General features: G+C 35.9%; 2 protein-coding genes across 4 annotated transcripts; one reads left to right on the top strand and one right to left on the bottom strand.

Moving 5' to 3' along the window:
- Positions 1–94: 94 nt before the first annotated feature.
- LOC127797858 (uncharacterized) lies at positions 95–6,052 on the bottom strand. 3 transcript variants are annotated; one of them, XM_052331021.1, is made up of 4 exons: positions 5,628–6,015; positions 4,565–4,839; positions 1,016–3,611; positions 95–923 (listed from the first exon to the last, which is right to left on the bottom strand). In XM_052331021.1, the coding sequence occupies exons 3-4, from the start codon at positions 3,434–3,436 to the stop codon at positions 693–695; spliced, it is 2,652 nt and encodes an 883-aa protein (XP_052186981.1). In that variant the 5' UTR covers positions 3,437–3,611; positions 4,565–4,839; positions 5,628–6,015; the 3' UTR covers positions 95–692. The 3 variants fall into 3 exon arrangements, with proteins under 3 accessions (XP_052186981.1, XP_052186979.1, XP_052186980.1); XM_052331019.1 differs by lacking the exon at positions 4,565–4,839 and having other exon boundaries at positions 5,628–6,052; XM_052331020.1 differs by lacking the exon at positions 5,628–6,015 and having other exon boundaries at positions 4,565–5,242.
- An 8,582-nt stretch (positions 6,053–14,634) lies between these two features.
- On the top strand, positions 14,635–15,353 carry LOC127796562 (class I heat shock protein). The gene has a single exon (XM_052328746.1). The coding sequence runs from the start codon at positions 14,752–14,754 to the stop codon at positions 15,190–15,192; it is 441 nt and encodes a 146-aa protein (XP_052184706.1). The 5' UTR covers positions 14,635–14,751; the 3' UTR covers positions 15,193–15,353.
- Positions 15,354–22,195: the final 6,842 nt, after the last annotated feature.

The raw sequence follows: 22,195 nt of genomic DNA, 5'->3' as shown, positions 1-22,195 counted from the left end.
CACTTCAAAACCTAGGATAATTGTCAAAGCAAAACAGATCGAAGGAGGATAAACTAATTCAAACCAAGGAATTATATGGCATCCCAAGAGAGAGAAGAGAAAAGTAGTATGCGGCTTGATGCTACAAAAGTTTTCCATATTCATTTCAGCTTCAACCATAATGCAACCAAAAACTGTGAGCCAAAGAGGAGTTTCCCCCTTACTAACATTGCATTAAACCAAGTCCAGGAAGAGAAAGAGACTGCATCAAAATTAACATCATTATTGATCTTCCGCTAAAGCTCCAACCATGCCTCTTTCTCTTCTGAAACTAATGCACTGAAGAAATCTAAGCGGGCATCACACATTATAATGCTGTAAGGTGATAGCATTTAGTACAGTTAAGAGGGCATCATTCCTCCAAAATTCATAAACTCAGAGGTGGGGTTCCGAGTACGAAAAGAATATAGTTATTTTCCTATTATGTCTTAGTCAAATTGCCAGTTTTGTACACCAAAGCAACACAAAACATGATGTTTGCTCGATCAAACATCTTTTCTTCAGGTTGATGAGAGTTACTTACCAGGTGAAGATACAAAACTGTACAACAAGAGCCCAGTTAATTTATTAGGCAAACTAGACTCTCTGCAGGGGGCAAAGACGTGGAGTTGATGCATAACTTTCAGGAACCTCCATTTGTAATTGTACCTAACCTAGCAGGGGTTCTTTATTACGTCGTTTATGACGGACGTGGCTTCTTCCGGATATTTCTCTTCGAACAACGTACCCAATCCTGAAAGCTCATATGGTTTCCTACTATTTATCACTGCTATACAGATGGAGAATGCTTGTAGAAACGAGAGCGATGAATTGAATTCAACTGAAAAGATCCTGTCCTTGAAGGGGGATAAATTGAAGACAGGCCTATCATCTGGGACTTCCCCCTGCAGAGAAAGAATTTTTTTTTGTTAAGAGAGAACTGATTAGCCTAACTGGAAAATAAATGGGAAATTGTAGTAAAGAGCGTGTCGAGTACCTGATCGAAAAGCTCAAATCTACATGCATCGCCATGGGTTTTGTGCGAACTTGATATCCTGCTAGGTTTCATGTGATTGGCAAGCACCCTTATCCTGCAACCCATATCCCAACCTCCACAATCACATAACCCGCCTGATTTCCACCTATCAATCAATGATGAAGGTTCACCTTTTCTTGGTTGTCCATGAATACCACCAGGTAATATCACTGTTGCCCTAAGTTCTTCACTTTGAACAGGAGAACCATTTTCCTCACTTTCCCCAGACCTAGCATAGGAATTAACTTCCGGTGGTGACTTTCTGAGACTAGTTGCCAATTTATCGCTGATATTGTCATTATGATGTCCATTCTCTTTCGGGAACTTGACAACAATTGCTGCAACCTCATCATTTGGCTGGCAGTCCGACGCTTGCTGATCTGCCTGTCTTAGGTCCACAGCAAACAAAACAAACTTCCTGGAGCCCAATTCATCTACAGAATTCTGTGTGAGCAAGCTGGAGTTCTGACAATCAGAAACTGTCATCTGGGCAACAACATTTGGAACATAACCACGGCTTTTACCTTTGCTTCCTTGATTTATCCAGCCATTACTTTTCTTGACTTCATGAACAGCAAAGAATGTATAGATCCAGCAGTTCTCATCCTTCCTTGAAGTACTTACCTTCTTCATTGTAGCTACCAGAATGTCACTATTGTTATCAACTGCAAAAGTGAACAGAGGAAGGCCATTCTTTATAGCAATCTGCACAAGAGCTTGCATGGTTGTTGATCCATGCCTTTTCTGATGCGAGTTGTCAACATTAATAGTTTTACAGCTTGTTAAATCTAATTTCATCTTCACCGTGGATGATTCCACTCGTCTGTTGGATGGTTTGCACACCCTATCTGCTGGTGTTAGATCTTTCTCTGATGGCTCCACAGAGTGATGGGAGTTTGCTGCCTTTGGCTTTAGAAATTGATCCAGTATCCTTCTCAAAGGGCTGGACTGAGATCTATTTGTACCACTAGGTTTATCACTATTTGAATCATTCAGGCAAGTTGAAGCCATGACTTTCTCCGGTTCACATTTGGCTTTATAATGTTCTGAACTCCCTTTGGAGGTAGCATTTCGGCCAATCCTACCCAATCCAATGCTAAGACGACGAGTCGGAGAAGGATTTCTCACCTTTGAAACCTCCACTGTGCCCATTTTCAGTTCTGATCCCTCAGAAGACTTAATTGCAATTGAATTTCTTGGCATTACTTTCGACTTCTTCTCCAGCTTCCTTCCTCTGAGTGGGCTGATTGACATTTTCACTGAACATGAAGTTTGTGATGGTTCAGATGAAATCTTGACACTTTTTTCGTCTACAGAGCTGGGCTGTTTTATCTGAGAGTTTTTCATGTCATCATCTTCACAGGGCAGTGGGTGCAACTGGGGGATGTCAGAATAGGAATCTGCATTGAATAACTCCTTAGGAAATGATCCATCTGAAAATCTCCTGCGCCTTGCCTCAGTTGATCCTCGGCCATTTACTGTGGCCACATCACAAGGGCAGGAGCTCGTGGAGCAACTACTTTCAGGGTAATCCCTTGGTGGGAGAACTACCGTTTTGCATCTTTCACCGTAAGTATGGTGAATAGCAGATTGCGGTTCTTGCAATTTCTCCAGTCTACTACTAGATTTACCATTTTGAATATTTGTCTTCCCCTTTGCCCATGTTGCTGCCCTATCATTTTTCAAATCTAGAGAAACTCCAATTTTGGGAATAATCTTTGGCCCTGCATCTTTCCTCCTGGACTCTTTCAGCTCGATCTCTGATTGGCTTTTGCTTGAAGACTGGTAAATTGGGAATATACTTTGCTGTCCCTTCAAGGGGCCATTTGATGCAGGTTCAAAATCTTGAAACTTCCCCCCAACATGTTCTACACTAGTTTTACAACACCGAGAGAGATTTTCCCTAGGAGATGCATTAATATGGCATTGTTGTGCCATCCGTTGCATCCTTTGAGCAGGAGAGCTGCTGCGGCCTCTGCTAGAATGGACTGATGATTCATCTGTCAAGAAAGATGAAGAGGCATTGCTGTTGGACGGTGAACAGCTGCTACTTTGATATGACATTGGTTTGCGGTTATACTGCCACTTTTCTAAACGGCACCAGTCAAGGACTCCAACATTTAAAGCTTTCTCCTTTAGGTTTTCTCCTCTCTCCAAATAACTTGGCAACTCTGACATATATTTAACAAGCTCTTCATTCTGGATTGCCTTTCCTTTGGAACATTTCTTTTGGCGGTTTTCTGATGACTCTGATGGGATATTTTCCACATCTTTAACTACTTCTGAAGGGAGATCAGCATAAGACAATTCAGGCTTTTCCAATTGCAAACTGCCTTGCAAATCTGTACTTTGGCTTCCATGGAAGGATGATCGGCTATCCATGCTTCTTATGGCTTGTCAAATCTTGTCAAACTTTAAAAGTTAGTCTACATCACATGCGAAGGTAACAAGGGTTCTGGATGTAGCACAGAGCAGTATATCAGATTTGTATACTTTGCAATTCATTGGCTTGTCAGTCTTCAGAAGCTTGCAACAAGGACAGCTGACTGCGTTCACCCTGAGGCAGTTCATCAGAAGTAAAAATCAGGAATAAAATGCATGAGAAAAGTTGGAAGATCATATAGCTCTACGTGAAATTGAAACATCACATTCAAGACAAAAGGCACTAAACAATGGCATACAGTTGTGAATGAAAAAAATTACAGAGACAGATGAGAACCCTAAACACTCACCCCCCCCCCCCCCCCCCCACCCCTCAAAAAAAAAAAAAAAAAGGGAAAACATATTTGAGTAGTCAGAGCCATGAATTTGATTTCTGTTCCAGAAACATCAGAAGACTATACTTTTGCAATTGCTGATTCCATCATATGAAATATAAAAGAAAAAAATAGTGTCATCAACTTCACTTGGATGAGGATAATGTATATAGCTTTGCTGACAACAAGAACCCATTATGGAACTTTGATTGTATTATGCCCAAACAGAAAAATCAAAGCAAGCAGATGATAGTTTCATAAATTGATCCATTTAAGCAGTGTACTATGAGTTCAATGATATCATTGACAAAAGCAGTGAGAAAAACACCCTAGCTTGAGTAAAACCTAAAAGAGTAGTAGCCAAATTTGGCATATTTTTCAGTGAATCAAAGAAAAGAATTTGGCATTTTAGAACCCAAGAATTTCTTAAGGGAAGAGCTCTTGCACGATTGTTGATCTCTAGATTTGATAACAAGAAACACATGAAACAGAAAGGCAGAAGGAGAATGAATTCAAACAGACTAAACAAGAGCCCTTTCAGTTTCAACATACTAAACAAGATTTTCTCTGTATTGTTCGTTGTAATGGTTACCAGAAAAAAAAAAAAAAAATAAGCGAAAAAAACAAAGAAACAAATAAAAAGAAACTAGCATCTGAAAGTCATTAAATAGGAAGAGCAGACAACACAGAAGCAAGCAAGCAATTGTACAAAGCAATAAGTTTGCAAAGGATTCTTCTAGCTAATGCGCCTTACCAACAAGTTTGGAATAATCCCATCACGAGAAACTTCTTTAGGATATAGCGATTGCAAAATGCATTATTTATTCTTCGCCTTATGAATAAGTAAAGAATTTAGTGATCAAAGATCACTGATCCATCGCGCGGTTCACCATTTATTCTTTACGTCAAAGTAAAACGAAAGAGAATGGCTTTCGAAGTGCCCCACAAACACAAAATGCAAAGCACCAAGCAAATATGTGGTCACAACTTCATCTTCACTGTTGTTCTTTTCTGAACTTCATTTCCTCTCTTCAAAATTTGCAGCACCAGAGAGAGAGAGAGAGAGAGAGGGAGAGAATCAGACGAGATCTAGGAGATCAAATGGAGCCAACTAATTGAAAATTTAGCAAATCGATGATGCGTGCAAAGAGACAATATGCAATGTGTAGGCCAAAAAAGGGGTGGGGGTGGGACAGAGAGAGTAAAAGAAAAACACGGAGCGCAAGTTCAAAACACAAAATCTGGTGGTCCTTGGGAAGACATTCGCAAGTAGTAGAGGAAGGAAGATAAGGGTAAAATGGCCGGTCCTTATCAGAGCTCTGCAAGAGATAGACAAGACAAAGGTCCCTCCTGGCCATGGCCAGAGCAGCTCATCATTCAGAATATTAAATATTTTTCACAAATTAACAACCCCCCCCCCCCCCCCCCCCCCCGGGAAAAAAAAAAAAAAAAAAAAAAGAAGAAGAAGGAAGAAATCAAGAAATTGAACTGCCATAAGAAAACAACATTAAAGCATATAAAGAAGAAAAGCAGGAGAGGCTTTTACAGGCCTAAAGGTACTCTCTCCCCCCTTGCATGTTTTTGAACAACCCAACTGGAGAACCAGGAGCGTCGTGCATTTTGATAGCCAAAGGCACACGAGACCTTCGCTTTAGAAAGCAGAGATTCCCGTGATATTTACTTTCTTGAAGCAAGATCAAAACCCTTGTAAATCAGAGTAAAAAACAAGTACTTAAAATACCACGAGCAATTAAGCAGAAGCAAATCACGGGCCCAGAAATAAATAGCTTGGAAAAATTACAGAACAGAAGACGTACCAGAAGCAGCCGTGAAAATGCAGAAACAGCAAAACTCATTATCAGGAACTTCCACATGGATCCATAGAGGCCAAAGAAATTTGCTTCAGAAATACGCTCCGGCGAAGAGAACTCCCAGAGCAGATCCTCTCGTATTTGCAAGCAAGAACTCTTTTTTCCCCTTCTTCTTCTCCAAACTCCGATACCAACAAGGGAGCTTTACAGACACGTAAAAGGAGAGAGGGTGAGGGGGGCCGGCGGGGTCCGTGAGCTGAAGGTGAAGGTATACCTGTCCTTTGCTGTTCTTCTTCTACGACTATTACTACTACTACTACGAGTAGTAGTATTTGAAGAAGCAGCAGCAGCAGCGACAGAGAGAGAGAGAGAGATGATCGTTTTCATCCAACGGCTGAGAGAGGAGGAAGCATTTAGCGGGTAGTCACATCAGAATGGCGCACTGTGACCCACTTTATGATCCCACTTTTCAACAATAATTTCTGGACTTTTACTTAGAAAATAAAAAATAAAAAAATTTGTATTTCACTTTGCCGTATTTTTGGTATTTTCGTTTGGTGGTGGCTAAGGCCAACAGTGGCCAACTGTTACTGTTAGCTAATGTCGTACGAAAATACTTCCAAAAAATTATTTATTTATTTTCGAAACGTTTTTTATTCTCATTTTAATTCTATTTATATTTATTTTTTTAAAAAAATATCCATTTTCGTAACATTGACTATTTTGGTTTTCATATAAGATAACTGTTAGCCTCATTTTTAAATTGGGTTTAAAATAAAGGATCTTTTATCTTATGATATATCACTAAAATTTTAAAGCTTTTCCAGGTAGTTGAATGAAATGATTTGATTTAACAAACATTTTTTTTAAATATGATTTCACGTAGTAATAGCACGCAACTTATAATAATGAATGTATTTTGCATGCATTTAGGCAGCATTTGGTCCGGTAGTTATTGTCTATTCTGTTGCCTATGCTATCAGTGTTTGTTTATTCACCATTTTCCCAAACATGATTCCATTATTCCCATACACCCACATACACTACCATTATACTTTTGTCTGAATCTTCCCTTAATAAAGTTGTCAATATAAAATTATTAACTTTTTAGTAATGATAGGTGTCATCAATCAGTCATGTGTGTCAAATGTAACGAACACGATCTTTTTAATCTTTTTTTCATAAAAAGAAGGTCATATGACTAATGATATGATCATCACACTTATAACATTATTCAATTAATCTTGAAATTTTTCATTTCACCAGGGAGAGGAGACATTGAATTATACAAAAAAATATATATATATAATGAAATTGAGTGTACAAATTAACTTCATATATAATAATAATGAGATTTTGGTTGTAAATGGTGGAATTAATTAAATAAAAGATAGGAATAGATACAGTGAAGCACTTGATGTGAGGGGATTCAGCAGCAGGATTCTATTCTAATCCTAAATGAAGATCCATGATCATACCTTTTATTTATTCTGGTGGAATGTATTGGGTAATGAAATGATATCACGAGGCCATTCTGGTTTTGTCTGATAGGCTGCCTGCACCAAACATGAGGGGACACAGTTCAATCAAATATGGGGGGGCCCTCCTCCTTTTGTTTGTAATACATTCTCTTGTTGAGGTCATGCCTTCTATGGATTACTTCTATGACCTCATCATTTATTTCTCATCACATCCTAAAATCACAACTTAAAATTTTATGTAAATAATTAAAAGTAGTGAAAGTAAAAGTAAAAGTTGAGGGCCTTTTGATTGAAATTTTAGATGACAGTTTTCAGTTTTCTTTTTAAATATACGCTACTGTTTGAGATCTTATGATGGCTCAAGAAATGTCTCCGTACACGATAGACACTGTAGTAGTTGCATTCATAGTCTTTAATGAATCATTAAAATACAATTGTCATTTTGTCATTTAAAGGTCAAACTGCTGTTTGGTAAGCGAGATTAGCAGTAGACCCAAAAAGTTAGTTTAGTGGGGGGCAAAAACACACTGATAATAACAGCACTACACTACAAAAAAAAGGATAAATTATGTTTTTGCATATATTTTAAATAAGTCCTTCAATCATTGATATAGAAGAAAAATCACAATTAAATGAGACATCAGCAATCTAGTTTTGATTTTGAATAATATCAAATGTCATAACATAAATTGTAGCATCGAGTAATAAGAATAATTGAATCAACTTAGTTTGATGGGTCTATGCAAACTTCTCGGGGGTCATCCATTTTTGAGCTATCCTAATTCAAGTACACTCAACTCAAGAGTTTTTTATCCACGTTCAGTTCAAAAGATATCTAACTAGTGTTATTTTTTTTCTTTATTATTTTTGAAATATACTAACTTTTTTAGAGTCCCTTCTTGAACTTGATTTTGGGTTCTCGGGATATTACATAAATCATCTTAAAATTTTAAATTTCAATTTAAACAAGCTAATTATATAAAATAAAGGAAAATTTGTCGGATGATAATATTTTATTTGAATTGCTTAGTAAATGGAGGTTGACATCACAAACATTAATTTTTACGTAAAATAATGGTTTAATTTTATGAGAATGCTTATGGAGCTTTAAGTCATTATTTTTCAGAGTAATATTAGGAGTTATGATTGATGATGGATGTTACATCTTTATTGAAAAATGTGTTAAGCAAATAAGACAACGACACATTATCTTCTTAGTTTCCTCTAATGCGGAAACACTACATAACTGATAATACCATCATTAATTATGATTTGTATCATATTTTATTTTTTAAAAATAGTTAGGGGTTGGCATCATTATCTCCTTACAATGCCCAACTTTTACAATCGACGAGGAAGATAATATTATTTTCCCGAATAATATAGGTCAATATGCCTCTTCTTAGACATGCTTAGTCAGCTCATCCATCAGAAGCTCAAAAAGGCAAGGCTCAATGCAGCCATCAATGTAATTCTCCAAATTGGAATTGGAAGACACATGTTTTATGCTCTTATCGTACATGTTCTAGATAATATCTCTCTTCTTTAGCTTTTGTTCAACAATCATTTTCTCTAGTCTACGGATGCTCATTGCCAGAGGACCTCATATTTTCCCTAATCAAGGCCTTCATTAGCTTTTCATGAAGCACTAATGGCCGAGTTTCTAAGTAAGTCTGGAAAGGCCTTATTTTTCAGTCTTTTTTAGTCCATTCACAAAAGAAATAAGAATAATAGCCAGTGGTAGAATGAAATTGGAAGGTTCTTGCAGTAAGAAATTACTAATTCCTAAAATTATGGGAGTAGAAGGTTGATATAAAGAAGTGCAGAGGCAGTGGTATCCTTAAATCAAATACCAAATAAAAAAACAAATGATAAAGGAAGATCAGAAAGCCAAAACTCACTTACCTACAAGAAAAGAACCGAAAAACTGTGTCGTTATCCTTCTGATCACATCCACATAATAATCAATAGCCAAAGGAACCTGTTATTGATTGGTAAGGTTCGAATTCAATATATTCTGTAGATTAATTTAAAATTTCATATGAGCAGAATATATCGTTATCCATTACTACCCTCCTGGAGTGGAGTGGCTCAGGCTCTCATCTCCACATCCCATATATTTCATTGGCTCCCCAGCATCACTTCTTCACTTCTTATCTATATCCACACATCACACTGACAGAAGTAGTAGATGTAGTTATTATAAGTGAGATGATCATAAGGAACATTGTATTAATAACTAAGACATTAGCTTTCCCATTTCCTTAATGGACTCTTACCAGGTATGAATATTGGCTCTAGTATATTCCAGACACCACAAGTCCCAAACCCCAGCCCGTAGTGTTCAAGATATATATCTGGAATTTACAAATCACATTTTGAAGATAGCACATTGGAGGATGTTGATATGTAGGAAGGTGAATTGCATGGGACTCCAGTGAGAAAGAAGGATGTTTCAGTTCCTTTATCCATGAATCCTTAAGCATTATCATATCACGTTGAGACAGGCCATCGCAAATACTAGTTTCCTTGTAACAGTTATGAGGATGAGGTATTTGACTATTAATAATAGTTAATTGCAATAGTTAGAAGAACAATACCTTAAGGGTAAAATTGTCCTTGCAACTCACATCCCTGCAAACGCAATGAGACCTGCTTGCAAAGGTTCATGAGAAGGTGCCTACACTGGAATAAGAAAGTCAATGTTTTTACCCATAAGGGAAAAGAATGATAAATATTTACACAGAGCATCAAAATACCCACTTCTTTTGAATCATTAAACCTCACATCCAATTTACTTCAGCACCTGCAGACTTGCTTTTCCTTGCAGATCAACGGCAAATTCATGTCAATTAGTAAAGAAACATATTTAGTTGTGTTTACATAATTTTTCAAATTCTAATTTAGTTGGGATTTGTTTACCTCATGTGATAAACTTAATTTGATGGAAAAAAATATTGTTGGAATTAAATGAAGCTTCAACGGCATTGTTTTGGAGAAGGGCAGGAAGATCTTTTGGCAACCTCACGACTGTCCAAAACGTTGTCGTTTTGGGCCATGAGTTGGACTGCCAAAACGGCAACCGTCCTTTCCGTTTCATGAAGGCATGTCTTCTTTTGTCGTTTTGTTTGCTTTTTTTCCAATTGTCAATATTACCTTTATACGACTCAATTCTTACCGCTGTTTTCCTCTTTATATCTGTTACGGTGGTCTCGAGATGATCAATGCACAGCTTCTGATTTGTCTTGCCTCTATTAGGGTTTTGTTTTCATTCTCAATGTTTTACTTTCTCTCTGTATAGTTGTGATACGAATATTTTTCTTTCTAGGATTTGTGTCTCTAATATGTAGATTTGTGATTATGGAACCAATTTGATTAAAGAGTTGTTTTGTACAGTAAGATTTAGATACTGTGATTTGTATATTGAGACTATAATTATTTTTCCCGATAGTACAGTAAGCTCTTTTTGCCGGAACTTAACATGGACGTAACTTTTATTAACGGGTCAATCACAGTAAAAATTGCTTGCGTTCAGTTTATGTTTTATTATTATTTTTTGTTCATTTGCATGTTTAAGTTATTAAAGGTGCTGTGAATGTTTTGGCTCTATTTTGATTTTTGTTTTTAAGTAGTGGTCGAGAGCTATCTCGACCCAACAAATATCTTAGATAATCTTTGTCAGATGATGGTCCTGATCAAGGGATTAAGATAGGTTTAAGAAAGCTAATACTGTTATGATTGTGATTTAGTGCCAATCAACATGCAACAGTGATTCAATTACCGAGATGGATTTCTCCCAAATAATCTTTAAAGAGATATGTCTAGATTATTATATTTGTGTGTTATGTTTCAGTTCGTGGAGTAATCAATTATCTAAAATCGTGAGATATGTTTATTTGATTTAATTAGTGGATTATCCCTTTTATAGTTGGATCATAGATGTAAACTACCAAGCCAAACTATATATATTAAATATTTTGTGTTATTTCTCTCATTGATTTTTATGTTTATATTCTTAATTTGTGCGATTCAATGTGATATCAGAGCTATGCCTTTTAAGTCTATTTGTTTGCGGCGATCACAAGTTATGAAGAATCTGTATTTGGAGTGTGAGAAAATTAGTAGCAAAAACTTACCAAAAAAAAAAGGGAAGAGTTATTGAGTGTGTGTAGAGCATTGTAGTTTTAGTGGACCCTCGTTGTAGCTACCCAGCTGTTGTCGCCGACCGTCGCACTGTTAGCCACCACAAGGTATCATCACCGTTGAGGAAGAAGACAAAAAGTAAACTCCTGAGTACTAATCACCGGTGGAAAGAAAAGGGTCAACCTGAACCGTTGCCACACAGCCTCGTTGTCGATTGTCTTCCAGAGGGAGAAGGAGTCAACGCCACTGCCTGTTGCCACTTTTTGCCGTTGCGTCGTCGGCTTATTGAAGAAGGTGAACAGTGGTCAATCGCCCAAGAGAAGATGAGTAGTCGCTGGAGAGAGGCCAAATCCATCGTTGCTGTTTGAAGAGAATAGTCGGAGTTGTCGCTGGTTCATTGTGAAATCCAAACCGCCGCCAACTGAGGCTGTCCCCAGATTGTTAAAGAAGGAAAGAGAGACTGCCGACAAGTTGAGAAGCCGAGATCAGATTGCCAACTGCAGTTGCATTGCTTCCCTGCTACTAGTGAGGAGATGCCCTAGCCGACGACAATGCTGCCATGATTTGGGTTGCACAAGTTTGACCCACACAAAGGAATGTGTAACTTTTTGTTGTTTTGTTCAAAGTTCAACGTAGTAATTTGGGTGCAGTGAATGATTTCTGGGTGAATTTTGTTGGGAAATTTTGGGGCAATTTGGTGGGGATTTGTTTGGAAAATTTTGCATTTGTGTTGGGTTTGAATTTGAGTTGGGTTAGTTTTGGTTTGGGTAATTTTTGTATGATTTGGGTTTGTTGTTAATTTTGTATGATTTGGGTTTGATTCGAATATATTGTAGTGTGAGTTGCCAACACTAATGTGAACATGAGATGCTGCGAGATGTTCCCTACCATGTGTTTGAAGTTGTCGCTACAAGGATGATGCTGCCTACACCATTGTTGATGTTGGAAAGCTTCTCAGTAGAGAGAGAAGTGAATCATTGTTAGAAGAAGTCCCTTGCTCCAACAGTTGATTGAGTAACGAGAGGTGTTGCCATTCTTGGCTGCCGCTGTGAGCACTCCTGTCGCTATTGGTGAGAGAGAAAACTCCTTAAATGAAATCAACATGTTATCATACTTTTTGGCATGAATGTTCGACCCCTATGTGAAGGAGTTTGTAGGTGAAGGGAGCAAGTTGTCAAGTGCTACTTTCACCTTGAAGTAGAAGATTGGTTCTTTTGCTTTCGCCACGAGGTTGATGTCGTCCCAATTGCTATTGTTAAGAGAAGGTACAGTTGAAAGGAGGATGCAAGTAGCTGTTAAAGAGCAAGTCGTTGCCTGAAGATACTAGTTGGAGAGCTTGATGAATGGATGCACCAAAGATTTATAGTCAACTTGTTTAGGAATGTGTGACCAGACTTGTTTGGGCCTGCATTGTTTTTGCCCCATGATTTGTGTTATGTGTTAAAGTTGTTAGGTATGTTTAGGAATTTGACTTGAGAGGGGAATTGTTGAAATAACTCCTCAAATTCTAACTTGATAGAGATTTGTTTATTTTATCTTATAAAATTAATTTAATAGAGGAAATGTGTCTTACACAATCTTTATCAAATGATAGCTATAAATATTCAAGTCTTAGTTTAGGTATCGATAAACCACTATCAATAATATGTAAAATAATATATTTAGATTATTATGATTGTATACTATGTATTTTATACCTTGGTAATTAAAGTTTTAATGTGTGGAGTGACTAATTATTTGGAGCCGTAAGGTATGTTTATTTGGTTTGATTAATAGATTATCTTTTTATGATGAATCGTGGACGTAAAATGTTAAGTTGAACCCCATTAAATTTTTTGCGTTGTTATGTTCTTGATGATTTTTGTATTATGTCTTTGTTTGTGCAATTCGATCGTAACAAGAGTTCTGTGATTGCGATTTATCAGAAATCTTTGTTTGGTGTGGGAAAATTACAAAAGAAAGGGAGAGTTATTGAGTGTTTGTGAGCGCTATAGTTTTGTTGGACCTTCGTTGTTGTCGCCCACCATGAAGCCAATTGTCGCTACTCATCACATTGCCAACCAACACAAGGGATTTATCATCGTTGGGGAAGAAAAAGAAGCAAATTCCTGAGAACTGATCATTGCCGGAAAAGAAAGGGTATTGCCTGAACCTCTACAGCTCATTTTCATTGTCTTTGCAGAGGAGGAGTTGGTGTTGCTGCCTATTGCCACCTCTTCTCGTTGTCTTGCTGGCCTATTGAAGAAGGTAAATAGAATCCCCAGATCGTTGAAGAAGGAAAGAGAGATTGCGGATCGAGTCGAGAAGACGAGATTAGATCACTAACTGTCGTTACAATGTTTTGTTGTTGCGCAGTAAGGAGATATCTTTGCCAACAACAATGTTCCCATGATTTGGCTTGCGCAAGTTTAACCCATCCAGAGAAAGGTTTGACTTTGGTTGTTTTTGGTGTTTTGTTCCAAAGTTCAAAATTAGTAATTTGGGTGTATTGAGTGATTTGTGGGTGAATTTGATGGGCGATTTTAGGGTGATTTGGCAAGAATTTGTTTGGCTTATTTTGCGTTTGTGTTGGGTGTGAGTTTGACTTGGATAGTTCGGGCAATTTTGTATGATATGGGTTTGTAGTTGATTTGTGAGATATTAGAACTAGAGTTTGAATCCAATCCAATTTGTTACAGTGCAAGCTTGAGTTCGACAAGAGTTTGTTGCCAATATCGATGTGGAGACGAGATATAATAGTAAGATGTTCCATGCCGTATGTTTGAAGTTGTCACTATGAGGAGGATGCCGCCGCCACAAGTGTCGATGTTGGAAGAATGATACCGGAAAGCTTGTCAGTAGAGAGACAAGTGATCCGTTGTTGAAAGAAATCCCTTGCTCTAGCGCTATTGGTTGAGTGACAAAACAAGAGGCATTGCCATTCCCGACTGTGGTTATGAGCACACCCGCCACCATTGGTGAGAGAGAAGACTCCTTGAATGAAATGAACATGTTGTCTCAATTTTTGGCGCTGCCCCTGAGTGAAGGAGTTCGAAGGTGAAAAAGAGCATGTTATTAGGGAAACAACTAAGAGAACAGAAAATAAGGACAAGAGATCTAGACTCAGACGGAGGAGTGGGATTAAATAGAGTTAAATTTGAGCAAATTATTAGGAGGGAGGGAGATGGATCTCTGGGATTTTGAATTGTGGACCGCCTTTTCTCATTTGGGCCGCGTGGGCTTGTGTTTGGATCCAAGTGTAAAATGAAACAGGGGAATAAATCAACATTCTCCAATGCGCTAGAAGAGTCCTCTCTGCCACAGTCAGATGACGCTTAAAGACAAGCCCAGACAGTTCTGGAGGGTCTGGAATACTCAACATCTGCTTAGTTTAAATACCCAACAACTCCCTCCCTCCCTCTCCATCCAGATCCAGGCAAACCAATTTCTCCAGCAATTTTCTTAGCATACAAACTCAGTCTTCCCCAATCTCATTCCGATTCTCGCCAAATCAAATCTCTCTTGAGATGTCGCTGATCCCAAGCTTCTTCGGCCACCGTCCTTCCTCCCTGGACGTTTGGGATCCCTTCAAGGATTCTCCATTCTCCCAAATTTCTCGGGAAGATTCGGCGTTCGTGAGCACCCGCGTGGACTGGAAGGAAACCCCGGAAGCACACGTGTTCAAAGCAGATCTTCCCGGGCTGAAGAAGGAGGAAGTGAAGGTCGAGATCGAAGACGACAGGGTCCTGCAGATCAGCGGAGAGAGAAACGTGGAGAAGGAGGAGAAGAATGAGACCTGGCACCGCGTGGAGCGGAGCAGCGGCAAGTTCCTTCGGCGGTTCCGGCTGCCGGAAAACGCGAAGATGGATCAGGTGAAGGCCTCCATGGAGAACGGAGTTCTCACCGTCACCGTTCCCAAGGAGAAGGTGAAGAAGCCGGACGTTAAAGCAATCGAAATCTCCGGCTGAAATGACTCACTCTTCCCTGCCACTGCTATTATAAGAGCATCTCCAAGGGGAGTGCCATTTTGGACTGCTAAATTACTTATTTACAACTTTGAATAGTGTTATAGCACTTCTAAAAAATAAATCTGCTCCGATGGCAAGTGCCAAAATAGTGGTATCATTAATATTTTAAATTCAAATAATCAATATTTTATAATAAAAATTGAAATAGACCAATTAGAAATGGCAGTTGGAGTTTGCATCTCTTCATTTTTCTCTCTCCAGAGATTGCAAAAATGGCACCTCAAGAGGGTTGTTGCCATTTTACAACCCCATATCCCACCCCCATTGGAGTGGTTAATTTTTAATCTAAGGTGCCATTTTGGCGGTTATGGAAATGGCACCCCATATGCCACTCTCCATTGGAGATGCTCTAATCTATATAATAAAGCAAGAAGGTTTTTGAAATTGAGAGACAAATGTGAGGGGGACATTTTTGAATGGTTGAGATGAGTTCTGATTTTCCATCAATGGCTGAGTTTTGATATTTTTCCCCCCAAAACCAGTTCACAGCTCACACGCACAGTTCATCCTCACAGCTCATTCTCACAGCTCACACGCACACACTCTGCTTCAACGGTTGAGATCCACGCCCCCCCCGGCGCGCGGCCGCCCACCCAAAAGCATCCCATCATGCCTCTCTCTCTCTGTTTCCCTCTCTGCCTCTCTATCTCCCTCTCTGTTTCCCACTCGCCCGCCATTGTTGCCCACGCCCACACTGCATCTCTCTCTCCCTCTCTCTTTCTCTCTCTCACCCGCGGCCGTCGCCGCCCCTCGCCCACACCGCCTCTCTCTCTCCCTCTCTCTTTCTCTGACTTAACCATTGTCTCTCTCCCTCAGCCTCCGCGTAGCCCACCCACGCCATCGTCGCCGCCGCGTCCCTGCATCGCCGCCCACTTCCAGGGTCCTCTCTCTCTCTATATATATATATAGATTTCTGTATTTGGTGTTCACTTCCAGGTCTTCATTTTAATTTAGTGTTAATTTAATTTAGTTTAGTGTTAATTTAATTTAGTTTAGTTTATGTGTGTATTTGATTATGTGTGTATTTTATTTAGTTTAGTTTACTCTTTTATGTTTTAATTTAGTGTATTACACGTGTTTGTGTGTGTTAATTTAATTTAGTGTATTATATAGATTTACTGTTTTATTTAGTTTATTTAGTTTAGTTTACTGTGTGAGTGTTAATGTATATTTGATTATGTGTGTTAATTTAGTGTTAATTTAATTTAATTTAATTTAGTGTTAGTTTAGTGTAAATTAATTTAGTGTTAATTTAATTTAGTTTAGTTTATGTAAACAAATATGTGTGTTAATTTATGTACATTTCATTATTTCTATCCTATTATTTTGTGTATTTTTTATAGTGTTTTATGTTTAATTTAGTGTATTATATAGATATACACGTGTGTGCGCGTTAATTTACTGTTTTATGTTTTGTGTACATTTAATATTTTAAAATTATTAATTTAGTGTATTATATAGATTTACTGTTTTATTTAGTTTAGTTTACTGTTTTATGTTTTAATTTAGTGTATTACACGTGTGTGTGTGTGTGTTAATGTATATTTGATTATGTGTGTTAATTTAGTTTAGTGTAAATTCATTTAGTGTTAATTTAATTTAATTTAGTGTTAGTTTAGTGTAAATTAATTTAGTGTTAATTTAATTTAGTTTAGTTTATGTAAACAAATATGTGTGTTAATTTATGTACATTTCATTATTTCTATCCTATTATTTTGTGTATTTTTTATAGTGTTTTATGTTTTGTGTACATTTGATATTTTAAAATGTTATTGTATTAATTTAGTGTATTATATAGATATACACGTGTGTGTGTGTGTGTGTGTGTTAATTTAGTGTGTTAATTTAGTTTAGTGTAAATTCATTTAGTGTTAATTTAATTTAGTTTAGTGTAAATTAATTTAGTGTTAATTTAATTTAGTTTCGTTTATTAACTTAGTGTATTTCATTTAGTGTATGTGTTAATTATGTGTATTTGATTATTCATTATGTACATTTGATTTAGTGTATTTCATTTAGTGTATGTGTTAATTATGTGTATTTAATTTAGTGTATTTTTTGTACATTTGATATTTGATATTTTAAAATTATTAATTTTTTGTACACGTGTGCCATCGCCCTCGTTGCCCCTGCAGTCGCTCACACCTGCCGTCGTTGTCACCCGGCCACAGTGCAGCTCGCCTCGCCGTCCCTGTCGCCCCTGCTAACGCCACATATATGTGTATGTATTTCTGTGTATGTATGTAATGTACGCCATAAATGATGGTGTTCGTTGTTTAAATATATTTTGTGTTTGTTGCTCATTATTAGATTGTGAAGGAAGTTGTCAAATGTTTAATGTTTTCAGTTTGGAATCTAATGTTTGCAAATCTATGTATACATTTCTATTTGTTGTTCTTTGTTTAATGTTTATGTATACACAGAAGCAATATAATGTTTCCTGTTTATATTTTATGTTTACAAATATATTTTGTGTGTTTGCTGCTCATTCGAGTTACGTTTGGAATCTAATGTTTAATATTTATGCAAGATCTTAATGTTTAATCCATTTGACAAAAACGCTCTCATCTCAAATGAACTCCATTTGCATTAATATTTAATACAAGATTTCTTTCCTATTGATTCCCATTTCACTTCATTTTTTAATTGTTTCCTTCTTTTCACTCATTTCTGCAAAGATTTCTTTCACATAATTTTTAATGCAAGATCTTAGGGTGCGTTTGATAATCATGAAAAATGAGGGTGGAATTCATTTTTCATCTAAATTTCAAGAAATTCTATCAAACAACTTTTCAATTTCATGGAATTCGAATTCCATTTTAGTTCAAAAAATGAATATTTTCCTTGAAATCAAATAATTGAAATTTCTAGGAATTGGGGTGAGAATTGGAATTCCATGGAATTGAAATTTCACCCTCATTTTCTAACTCTATCAAACGCACCCTTAATGTTTAATCCATTTGCAGATAATGTTTAATCCATATAGATTAATAGAAATGCATATATATAGTGTTTCTGTCAAATTTTTAATTAATGAGCGTTTCTCTCTTTATTTGAGTGTTTCTGTCAAATGAAGTGAGATGGGAGCATTTCTATCAAATGTATTTCTATTAAATGGTTTCTATCAAGATTTTACTGTCACTTGAATGAGCATTTCTATCAAAAGATACTCTATTGTTAATTAAAAATTTAATTTATGTATGTGTACGTAGCAAAAGATGTTGTGTATGTATATGGACATCAAAAGGTGCTCCATGGGTGGCAATTTTTTAAAATTTTTAATTAACATTAATTGATTATGTACATACATAAACATTAAACAGTTTATGAGTAAAGTTTATGAGTAAACTAATGTGTATGTGTATGCACAGTAGCAAACTTATATGTATATACATAATGTTTAGAAGCAATTAAAACATTATGAACTACACTACATTATGCACAGATGCTCACGTTTAAAATGTTTTTAAATTTTCAGTTTGGAATCTAATATTAAGTATTCTAAATATCAATTTTTAAAAAAATTATGGATTATATAACATTTGAAATTTTTTAAATAAAAAAAAAAACAATCGTGTAAGTCATAAATGATTTAATTTCAAAAGAAATAAAAACTTCTTTCTTTAATGGTGATGAAAGGCGATTTTAAATCGAAATTGGTTATTAAAAAAAAAGTCATTTATTTGTGTTATTTTTTTATTTTATTAATTCTATTTTTTATTTTATTATAATCAAAAAAATTTTAATTAAAATAACATAAAAAAAACGTATTCCCTAACCAAGAGTTCCTGACCCATGGGAGTTGGGGAACACAAGGGTTCCCAACCACTTAAGGTCAAGAAAACAAAGTTCTTCGACCCCGAATCAAGTTTCCTCCATTGATGGCCACGGCCATGGCGGCCAGCAACGGGCGGCGATTGCCATGGACTTTCCAACTGATAATTATTCATACTAGGTTTTGATTTTAATTTTAATTTCATGTATATTTTGATATGTATATTTACAATAAATGTACTAATCTATATTTTTTTGTTTCACAAATTACCAGATTATTGTGCATGTTCCTCATTGGGGATACATACAAGTTGATACGAAGACTTTTTGGAAAGTAATGAGGAGAAAGTTCATGCAAACACATGTTTGAGGACAGTTATTGACACATTTTTTGTAAAGCATACATATTTTGTAAAACTTTAACCTACTTTTTGTAAAACTTACAAATTTTAACCCACTTTTTGTAAAATTTTAACCCACTCTTTTGGTGAATAACAATATAATGTTTATTTTTCTTATGTAATTATAATTTATTGGCAGCAGTAGTACTAATTGGTGTGCATTTTAATTTTAGTTTCTATTTGTAACAGTAGAAATTATAATTTGATTGGCAACAATAGCATCAACTTTTAATTTAATTTGTTTAGATTATAGAGCATTTTTTTTAATTTAACTTTTTTTATTTTTTATTATACAACGTTATACAATTATTTTAATTTTTATTTTTATTCAAAATTTAGTCATAATATTATTTACGTCGTGCCTTTAGGCACGGGCATTCCCTAGGGATAACCCGTGTTTGAAGACACAGTGCAACTAAAAAAAATCAAACATTGAATTTGAATGCAAAATAATCAAGCACTAAACTCGCCTTATATCACTTGTGTGAAAACAATGTATATAATTTTTAAACACAAAATAATCAAACAAAGAATATAAACATGTATTAAGCTGAAAATTGTTTGATCATTTTTAATGTCATGACTTTAGTGAAATAAAAATTGTCAAAATGTGAATACTCTATCCAAAATTTGACAGAGTATCCTCTAAAAATATGATGCAACAAATATATCAACATGTTTACAAAACTTATATATTTCATAATCATAATCAAATCATGTCATATGCACATTGAAATCCAACAATGTACTAATTACCACAACACCATTTTCAATCACAGACTCCTTTAATTACAAACAAAATGACATAAACTACTTATAATTTAATCGCTATCTCAATGAATGAACAAAAACCAAGCAAGAGGTATTGAATTACATTTTGGGTCACTAAAAAATTTGCTTAATTCAAAACCCATGTAATGAGAGAGTATCATTTGAAAATGTAAATTGACATCAATGTAAGAAATTTTTAATTTTTCGACAGAATATCCTTTGAAAATATGATACCACAAACATATCAACCTATCTACAAAACTTATATATTTTATTTTATAAACATAACAAAACCACGTCATATGCATGTTGATTACCACAAAACATCATAATATTAACCATCGTCATGCTTAAACATGACTATTTACCAATTGCTTTAGGCATCAAAACAATAATAACCATTGTTATGCCTATTTCGAACTATTTACCATTGCAAAATAAACTCATAATTGTGCCTAAACATAAATAAGATTAAAGAATTACCACAAAACGTAATTATATTAGTACATCTGCAAAATGGGTCATTCTTTAATTTAGTTTATCAAAATAGGTCATTTATCTACACATTATTGTAAATACTCTCTCTCTATCACAACTTTGAATGTCATTGTATCAATCCAAATCCGCATCTTCCAACTGGGAGAATGTACAACAATCTAGCATTTACAAAAAAAGTTAAATTTAGTCATGTCATTGATTTAAGTTTAATCTAGTATCTCATTGATTTCCTTTCCAGATTGAGGCTGAAACATTTTTAAACTAACAAAACAGTCTTAACATATACTAAAAAAAATTGAATATTAAATTTGAACATGTGCCTAAAGGAACGGAGCAACTAAAAAAAATCGAACATTAGTGTTTTCGTCAACACATGTCACTTTCCTTTCATTTCATATAAAAAGTTATCAAAGACCAAGGTGAATTGAAAAGGCATTTAGAAACAGGGGAACGGTATGTCTTCCTCTTGTCAAGTGAGGAAACTATTATAAGCAAAGCGTAATACTGTATGAAATATGTAATTAAATCCCTTAAAAACCCTATAAATTCGCCAAAAATCATCTACTTCAAAAGGGAAACTTAAATGAGGAAAACCTTTGCATTTTACATTATTTGTGATGCAAATTCATTAGTACTCGAGAACCACTTCAACTGACAAAACAATATTCATGTAATTATATAATTGCAGTTGTTAAACTGTGTTGGTTATTTCTTCTTCGTAAAGGAATGCCAACTTGGAGTGATTACGGACTTTGAAACTAACTTAACCATAAATAAAAAGACAAGGGTTTTTCTTTCCTTTTTAACCAAAGCAATATGGTCATGTCATTACCAGGTGATCAACATATACTTTCCTTATTTTTTCCTAATCAGATGTTTACTATCAATAAACAATATGACTACTGTTATTGAGATGCAAGATTAATGGCCTCACCTGCTACCATCCGTGTCAAAATACCGTTGGACAAGTATAAAAATGTAGCGGTATTATATTATTATATTATGTATTATTATTACGTGTGCGTGAGTGAGTGTCCGCGAATGGGTTTGCTTCTTGTTGGGTAGGTTGGGTTGGCTGAGACTTGACGGGACGGTAAGAAGTGAAGGGCTGTGTTTGCATCCGGACTGTACTGACATTTCCTTTACAATAATTAAAGTAATTATTATTACTAAATAAAATAGAACTATCTTAAAGCTTAATAAAAAGTTTAGAAAACCCAGTGCACCTAGTGTTCCTTCTGTACTGGCCATGCTTTACCAATTCACTTGGCAGTTGAAAATCGTTTGGGAGAACTGCCATTAGAAGAAGAACTACTGGGATATATGCCTTTAAGTGTAATTTATCCTTTGTTTTATTAATCTTAAGTTCCTGACACATTTTCTTACCTTAGGATTAAGATAGTAAATTTGTCTAATGGATCCATCCCAATTAAGATTGTTAAATGGGCAGGTTAGCCTAGCTCGGGCATGGGGGGCGCGAAGGCAGCCTGTGAGCCCAA

The sequence above is a fragment of the Diospyros lotus genome, chromosome 3, assembly GCF_014633365.1.
Source record: "Diospyros lotus cultivar Yz01 chromosome 3, ASM1463336v1, whole genome shotgun sequence".
NCBI lineage: Eukaryota > Viridiplantae > Streptophyta > Magnoliopsida > Ericales > Ebenaceae > Diospyros > Diospyros lotus.
Note: the sequence above shows the minus strand (reverse complement) of the source record. Positions and strands in the feature narration are given on the sequence as shown.